This window comes from Nasonia vitripennis, assembly GCF_009193385.2.
Source record: "Nasonia vitripennis strain AsymCx chromosome 3 unlocalized genomic scaffold, Nvit_psr_1.1 chr3_random0010, whole genome shotgun sequence".
NCBI classification, from domain to species: domain Eukaryota; kingdom Metazoa; phylum Arthropoda; class Insecta; order Hymenoptera; family Pteromalidae; genus Nasonia; species Nasonia vitripennis.
In genome coordinates this window covers 1,417,806-1,426,007 of record NW_022279630.1, presented here as the reverse complement: position 1 = coordinate 1,426,007, position 8,202 = coordinate 1,417,806, and the positions used below count along the sequence as shown (strand labels likewise).

Here is an 8,202-nt window from a genome sequence, read left to right as displayed (position 1 = left end):
ACTTTTAGAGACTTTTAGACCGTCCTCCCCTGCTGCTTTTTTATTTTTCATTTTTCTCAAGCTTATTCTCACTTCCCCTGTTTCTATTACCCTATTCAACCCCTCACACTCTCCCTTTTCTACTTCCTCCCTTACTCCCTCATCCTTTTGTTTCTCCTTTTCTCCTGATTTCCCCTGGCTATTGGTCTCCTCTTTCGTGTCTTTATTTTAAATCTGCGCTTCCTCATCCTGACTTTCTCCCAAAAGCTTCCTAAAATGCTTTTCCTAATCTTCTTTTGAGATATTTTTTCCCTTTCTGGCCTTTCTCTTTGCTCTAAAATTTCCTACTACCATCCAGAAATCCCCCATGTCCCTGCTTTCTTCAATTTCCCTCCATTTACCTTCTATTTCCTTTTCTTTTATTCTTTTTCTTAACCTTTTTAACTTTAATCTCTCCATTTTTAACTTAAATTTATCTTCCCCTTTCTTAGTGAACAGTCATTTTTTTAAGCATTTAAATATTGTCTTTTTTTGCTTTTTTTCCTCCTTATTTATTTTTGGTTTCCCTCCCCCCTTTCCTTCCTGACCAACCCTAATTCCTTTCCTGTTTCCCATATCGTTGCATACAGCTTTTCCCACCTATCCTGTGTATTCATCCCTTCAGTTATCATACCCCTTCCCTTTTCCTCCATTATTCCCCAATACTCTCCTCTTTTACTTTAATCCCATATCAGCTTTCTTTCAAATATTTCTCAATTCCTATCATTTTCTATTTTCGCCTCTTTATTATTTTCCTCCAGGTATATGGACACTGGTAAGTGATCCGATTCTGTACGTGTAATTACCCTTATTTCTTCGATTATGCTTATCCCTTCTGTCTCTATTTCTATGACTAGATCAAGAACCGAATGCCCCATATCCCCTACGTATGTTAGACCTCCTTTCCAGTCTCCTTTAATCCCACCATTTTTTATTTTTCCTCCTATTTCGTTACAACAATTCATCAGTTGTTTCCCCTCTGCGTTTAACTTTTTGTCCTCCGAATTTCTCATTCCTTCTGTGTTCCCATTCTCGTCTCCTGCCTCTACCTTTTTTGTTTGACTTTTTGAGCTGCTTTCGCCTTCCATATGTAATTATTATCTAATCTATTTATCACATTCTTTTCCTTTTTTGTCTCTAGCCACGTTTCCTGCAATAAAATGACATCAAATTCGCTTAAAAAATCCCATACCTTTTCTATTTTTTCAGCCCCCGCTATATTCCACGTCACTATGCTAAAGCCCTCCCCTTCTTCTTGTCCCTTGTTTTTCTCTTTACTTTTGTCTTTTGACCTTCCCTCCTTCCCCTTTTCTTGCCATTTCTCTTGTTGTGCTTCGAAAATAATCTCTGCCCCCTGTCTAATTAACGTTCTCTTCCTCTCATCCCACTCATACCAATCCCCTTCCACCTGCACTTTTAAATAACCTAATTTAACTCTTATCCCCTGTGCTTTTTCCTGCTTCTCTAATTTTCTTAGCCATTCCCTTACTTTCTTTTCCCTTTCTGTATAATCGTCTTCCACCCTGATTCCCATTTTTGCTAATTCCATTCTCTTTTTCATGATTGCTATTTTATTCCCCAATGATTCTAATTCCACTACAAGCCCCCCTCCTATCGGCCTTATTTTTTTAATATAAACTAGGAAATTGAAGTGCGCTTCGCGCACTCCTTATCATGTCATAATTAACATTTAAATTTTGCTGCCTGCTTAGCGCCAACAGTTTGAAGCGTTTCTAGGTTATATAATAAAATCCGTATTTCTGATTCGCGTTCCTTAATTCTTGTACCAGGCGACCGATTCTCAATTAAATGCTTCACAACAAAGCCCATCACTTTTTTAAGAGAGGATTGGTAAATTTATTGACTCTCTTACTAACCTGGTTAACTCTTCTCTTAAACCCTTTCCTACTGTTCTTACCCCTCTTATAAATATATTTTTCTTTTTGCTTAGCCGCTCCTTCTTCTCCCACTCGTACTCTCCTTCTCCCAGCTCGTCCGACATCTCGTTCAGGTACTCTCTGCCTGGTTCCTCTTCTCCCTCTTCTTCTTCTCCTTTCTCATTTTCGTGTTCCGTGTCCTGGTTTCCTCTTCTCTATCCGCTATTTCGTTCTGGTTCTGCTTCTGTCCTTCCTTGCTTTCCAGATTTTCCACTCCAGTTTTTAATATTTTTATTTCAATTTTCCATCTTTTGTTTATCTCCGGCATTTTATTTGCCATATTTTCCACTAAAATTTGCCATGCTCTGTTGCTTTGCTCGTATTGTTTTTCCTTCTTTCTGTTTTCTTCTTTGACTGTTTCAAGCTTCCCTCTTAGTTTGTTTATTTCTTCCATCAGCCTTTTTAGGTTACGTTCCGTTCTCTCTTCGCCGTCAGCTCCATCATTATCTTTGTTCTCCTTCTGCTGGGTCTGTGATTCTCTCTCATCTCCTTGCTTATCATCTAGCTCCCCGTCTCCCTCGCTTTGGCCATCGAGGCTTCCTTCTCCCTCGCTGCTGCTTTCTGTCGTCCCGTTTTCTTGCTCCTGGTTTTTTCTCATCTACCTTTCCTTCCTTTTCTTTCCCATCTCTATCCCTGCTATCTCTATCTCTTATCGGCGAGTGCTCTACCTTGTCCTAGTTCCAAAGGTCACGCCGAATCCGCAGTTTCCTTTCTCCAGAAAGTTCTTCATTTGGATTGCCTGTTTCTTATCTTTGGCATCTTTTCTCGGCCTTCCTCTACCTCTCTTTGTCGCCTCCGCGGTCGTAAAATATTTCTTTGCCATGTTGCTATCCTTGTCTTTCTCACTCGTGTCACCCGCCATCTTTCCTTTGTCTAACCACTTTATTATGCTACACATATATAGAAAAAAATTATTTTCGTAATTGCTTAATTCGATGTTCAAGTCTTATATGGGATGAAAATTTCGTCCGTTTTTCACGAAAAACCCCCCTTTACTAGATATCGACGAAAAATGCATTCCGATATGCGGACCCTGAAACACTATTAGTATGCAGTAACTATGCAAAAAGTATGCAGAAAATATGCATGGCAGGCTGCAACTTTGGCTATAGATTTAGCTTCAGACTTGTTTCATAATTATGAAGGGTAAGTATAGAACACAGATGATTCTGCTGAGATTATGAATAAATGAATTGAATTTAGTTGCTTTTTTAATTTTCAAACTATGCATATAAGGATGTTTTTCAACAAAATAGTTTTTTATTCAATTTTCTACGACTTTTAGGATAATGTAGATTCAAACGTGATTTATACATGAGTAACCCACATAGCACAAAACGTTTGAGAAACGTTTCAACAACGCTTTTAATACGTTTCAGAGAATAAAATAAATATTTTCGGTAAATTTATACGCGTTTCGGTAACGTTTAGGCAACGCCCTACTGAAAAAGCTTCAGTGAAAATCAGATGATTTCCAGGTGCTTTTCAAGGGAAAAGCGTGCCAATTTCGTATTTGATTGGCAGATGATTTTCAAGTGAAAAGCATGTGACCTCTTATTTTAATGTGACGAGACACGAGTCTCGCACATATAAATATACATGAGGACGGCCGTGATAAACATAAACATGCGCAACGCGCGAATACACACGAAGCGAAGCGAGCGCGCGCGCGCAACAACCGCAAGGCGAGTCCGCACGAGCGCAAAGCGCCAGCCGTCAAACAGCTCAGCAACGGCGCGCCAGGCGGCGCGAGCGGCGTACACACTCAGACGTATCCACACCGCGCGCCTTTATAAGGCGGACAGCGCAACACGGTAGACAGTTCTACTCGAGCTCCACTCCAGGTAGCATCGTGCGCACACGTTACTACAGGGAACAGCGAGAGATAGATCTGCACCGACGAAGTCGTCTCGTGAGCACACGTGACGACTTGATAGACGAACCGAAACCTGTATCTCCGAACCCCGAAACTCCGAATTGCCGTCGTGAGCATACGAGGCAACCCGGAACACCCGAGCGACATCGAGCCTCGTCTACGTAAGCACACGTGACGATACCCGGGGCCACCGTAAAAATCCTAACCAACAAAGCCAGCCTTACGCCGACATCTCACGACTCGCTTTACCTCTGTGCGCACACAGGATAAAGAGAGGAACGAGACGAGCGACAAAGATTTGTGGAGCCGTGCGCACACGACTTCATAAATCCGAGGGATACCCTCAAAATCCCGTTACACTATCCTGGCTGCTACCGTGCGCACACAGGGCGGTCGAGATTGTTGTTACGTAAGTCACCCGGATCGGTGTAGCCGTGCGCACACGACTCCACCGTACCGAATGAAATCCTAACCTTCAAACCCATCACCGATCCGCCATATCGTCACCGTACCGAAACACCGTAGCCGTAACCACCGACGCATTGTTGTAGCGAAGTCGCGTAGATATTTTCGTAAATTGTTAACAGCGCTAGTTTAAACAATTCCATTTGTAAAGGCGAAATATTCTTAACCAAGCGCATAATTGATTTCTGTTTCAGACGGGATTTAACAACTGATTCTCAATTACTATTATCTACTTAAGGAAATATATTTTGTTAACATTAAAAAACATAAGAACAGACTCTTTTATTGCCCCTTTCCCCAATCCAGATCCTGGACCCGACTGACTGTCCAAATCCTGGGGAAAGTTTAACCGTTACATTAAAAACCCAATTTTTCGCATTTGGTTAGCAGATGGTTTTTAGATGAAAATCATCTAACCTTTTATTACTTTAAAATATTATGTTTTGGATTTATATTTGCTATAATTTAATAAACTTTTTAACCATTATTATTATTATTATTTGTAGCAATCTAATATTGGTAGTATGCCACTTAGACCGAAGGATCAGGTTGTGGAAGCGATAGCTTAATAAATGTATACACTTATCTATGTTCTTTTAATGAGTAGACATTTATTATACAGTAGTAAGGCGAACACACTGTGCGATTGAAATACTTATATTCTTAAATACTTCAAAATTGATGAAATGGTTGCCTATATAGGTGCTACCATCCGGATGGTAGTATGGAAAATGGGGGCTAACGCCAAAGAAATATTGTTTTTTAATTATTGTTTGTTTAGTAAAATTATTAAAAATTATTAATTTCTTGGACATTAGCCCCCATTTTCCATACTACCATCCGGATGGTAGCACCTATATAGGCAATCATTTCGTCAATTTTGAAGTATTTAAGAGTATAAGTATTTAGAAGTACAACCTGTTGAAAATAATGACGTCATTAAATGGCGTCATAAAAGGTTCCAATTTGAAGCTTCAAATGACGTCATCTAATGATGACTATTCCAACTCTCGTGCAATAGACTAGCTTTCTGCTGTTTAAGTTGGTGCGGTCTGAAGTTAGCTACTGGGTGCGTTTTCTTCACTTCCGGTCGCCAACGCTGTTTCTGAATAATTTTTTGGCGTGCGGGCAGCGGGAGCCTTAAAGGGTATCACACATAAAAAGGAATAGCGAGAAATAGCAGCTGACAGCCAATCAGAAGTAAGCTTTAAACGGACTTGTTCCTTATTGAGGTGGTGGGGAGAGAACATGAAAGAATGAGTCCGTTTAAAGATTGCTTCTGATTGGCTGTCAGCTGCTGTTCCTCGGTGTACCTTTTTACGTGTGATAGTCCTAACAATCTAACATATTACTTCAGATAAGCAGAAGAAGTAGGATATAGATATATAAAGCAATTCTTTAGTCTCTATATTCTTCTCTAAAGACAAAGATGCCATTTTATCAGTTCAATTCGTTGACTGGTCGTCTAAAAGAATCTTCCCAATTACAGCCTCTATATCCTATAGTAAGTTATTTTCTTTAATATTGTATTAAGTACTTTGCGATAAAAAGTATTCAAAAAAGTTACATTCTTCACACAATTTTAATGATTAACAAACAACGTTAGCTGTATGGCTTATTAATTAATCAGGGTGGGACATTCTTGAATATTTTCTGCTATCTGCTATTCGTAGTACAAATATTTTTATCATGACTGTTGATCGCCATGTTTTAAGCCAAAGTAAATTGCTGATGTAACAATTGAAAATGTCATATCTTATCTATTCTAAACATAGTTGAAGGCTGGTATTTTATATCTATGGAGTAAATTTTTTTTCTCCAACAATTAAAAATCTTTTATTATGATCATACGCTGGGTAAAGTAGTATACATTTGAATAATATAAATTACAATCATAATTAGGGTGTTATGTGTATAAATCACAACACTGTAATTCATTATAATAAAATTGAATATATTTATATTCTATACTTTAAGAAGGGTAATTAAGCAGTAATAACTGTAACCTAACTTTCAACAATTTGCCTTATTAAAGGTAGCATAAACGAATAACAGAAAACCAAGAAAAGCTAATCAGGTGTTTTATTCCAGAATCAGTGTAAAAACTTCAAGTAAAATCAAGGTTATGGCTCTGTATATCCCAAAAACCCTTGCGAAATAAAAATCCTTTATAACAAAAAATAATTTATCATATACTTGTTTATTTACATCAGCAAGGTTTATTTACTACACTCTAAAGTCTAAAGAATAAAAACGAGACACTGGGAAGAATAAATGCTTCGATTTCTTCTTTGGAAAAGTATAAATCATTACTTTTATACTTTTGACTAGGACAAAAAGAATAAAAGGTACAATTTATTCTTTTGTAAAGAATAAAACGTAAAGTTTTAATTTAAATTTAATTAAATCTTTTTAAAGAATAAATCTTGCAGTTTAATCTTTTGTAAAGAATAAATCTCGCAGTTTAATCTTTTGTAAAGAATAAATCTCGCAGTTTAATCTTTTGTAAAGAATAAATCTCGCAGTTTACTCTTTTGTAAAGAATAAATCTCGCAGTTTACTCTTTTGTAAAGAATAAATCTCGCAGTTTAATATTTTGTAAAGAATAAATCTCGCAGTTTACTCTTTTGTAAAGAATAAATCTCGCAGTTTACTCTTTTGTAAAGAATAAATCTCGCAGTTTAATTTTTTGTAAAGAATAAATCTCGCAGTTTAATTTTTGTAAAGAATAAATCTCGCAGTTTAATCTTTTGTAAAGAATAAATCTCGCAGTTTAATCTTTTGTAAAGAATAAATCTCGCAGTTTACTCTTTTGTAAAGAATAAATCTCGCAGTTTACTCTTTTGTAAAGAATAAATCTCGCAGTTTAATTTTTTGTAAAGAATAAATCTCGCAGTTTAATTTTTTGTAAAGAATAAATCTCGCAGTTTACTCTTTTGTAAAGAATAAATCTCGCAGTTTAATTTTTTGTAAAGAATAAATCTCGCAGTTTAATTTTTTGTAAAGAATAAATCTCGCAGTTTAATCTTTTGTAAAGAATAAATCTCGCAGTTTAATCTTTTGTAAAGAATAAATCTCAAAGTTTAATCTTTTGTGAATAATAAAATTTCACTCTGCCATTTAAAAAAAAAACATACTTTGTAGACACATTCTCTTTTTTCATAAGGTTTTAAGCCTTGAACTATATATGTAATTATTGCAATTATATTGCTTAAATGGAAACTTTTTTTCTTGATTTCCCATGTTTTTCTATGCCATTTACAATGTTTACAATCATTCTCTCACTTTTAAATTTTGCTACAAATAGTATTTTTGCTTTAATAAGGCAAGTTGAGGTTACAGTTAAATTATAGTTTGACTGACATGATTAATAAACTACTTTTACTTTCAGTCATATTGCAAAAATATAACAATCTATATTTGTTTCGTATAGTCAACAGATCCACTGAATAAACTTAATCCTCCAAATATGATCTGGGATTCTATTAAAACCAAGACTTTAAAAACAACTTCAACATCATCAGCAGCTTTTTCTACATTAGACCCAAAGTTGATTGCTAAGTATAAAAAATTTCAGGTAAAAAAGTTTTAAACTTGTTGGAATCTATAATGTAATGTATTTCATAATTATAAAATGATTTTTTTTAGGCAAATCTTGAGAAGCCAGTATATTTGATGGGTGGAACACCAGATAAAATTTTATTTGGTATAACCTGTGTTCTGGTAGCAGCTGGAGTTATTAAGAGTCTTAAATTATGTTATGATATGGCTAATCCGAAAAAAGAATAAGAAATTATTTCAAATATTAGAAATTATGAATTTATTGAATTAACAATAATTAAACTAGTTAAACATATTCTGGGAATTATATAAAATTCAGTTAATAAATATTATTACAGTACGTAA

General features: G+C 35.9%; 1 protein-coding gene across 2 annotated transcripts; it reads left to right on the top strand.

Moving 5' to 3' along the window:
• The first annotated feature begins 5,453 nt into the window (after positions 1–5,453).
• On the top strand, positions 5,454–8,202 carry LOC100115623. Of its 2 annotated transcripts, none has more exons than XM_001599200.6 (3): positions 5,454–5,800; positions 7,730–7,873; positions 7,945–8,202. In XM_001599200.6, exons 1-3 carry the CDS (start codon positions 5,726–5,728, stop codon positions 8,083–8,085), a joined length of 360 nt encoding a protein of 119 aa, XP_001599250.1. In that variant the 5' UTR covers positions 5,454–5,725; the 3' UTR covers positions 8,086–8,202. The 2 variants fall into 2 exon arrangements, with proteins under 2 accessions (XP_001599250.1, XP_003426168.1); XM_003426120.5 differs by lacking the exon at positions 5,454–5,800 and adding an exon at positions 5,806–6,152.

Excerpts from the sequence above, each read along its gene's own strand:
- LOC100115623 (XM_001599200.6), top strand. The coding sequence starts at position 5,726 with ATGCCATTTTATCAGTTCAATTCGTTGACTGGTCGTCTAAAAGAATCT. Across the intron at positions 5,801-7,729 it reads TACAGCCTCTATATCCTATA|TCAACAGATCCACTGAATAA; the intron begins GTAAGTTATTTT and ends TGTTTCGTATAG. Across the intron at positions 7,874-7,944 it reads CTAAGTATAAAAAATTTCAG|GCAAATCTTGAGAAGCCAGT; the intron begins GTAAAAAAGTTT and ends GATTTTTTTTAG.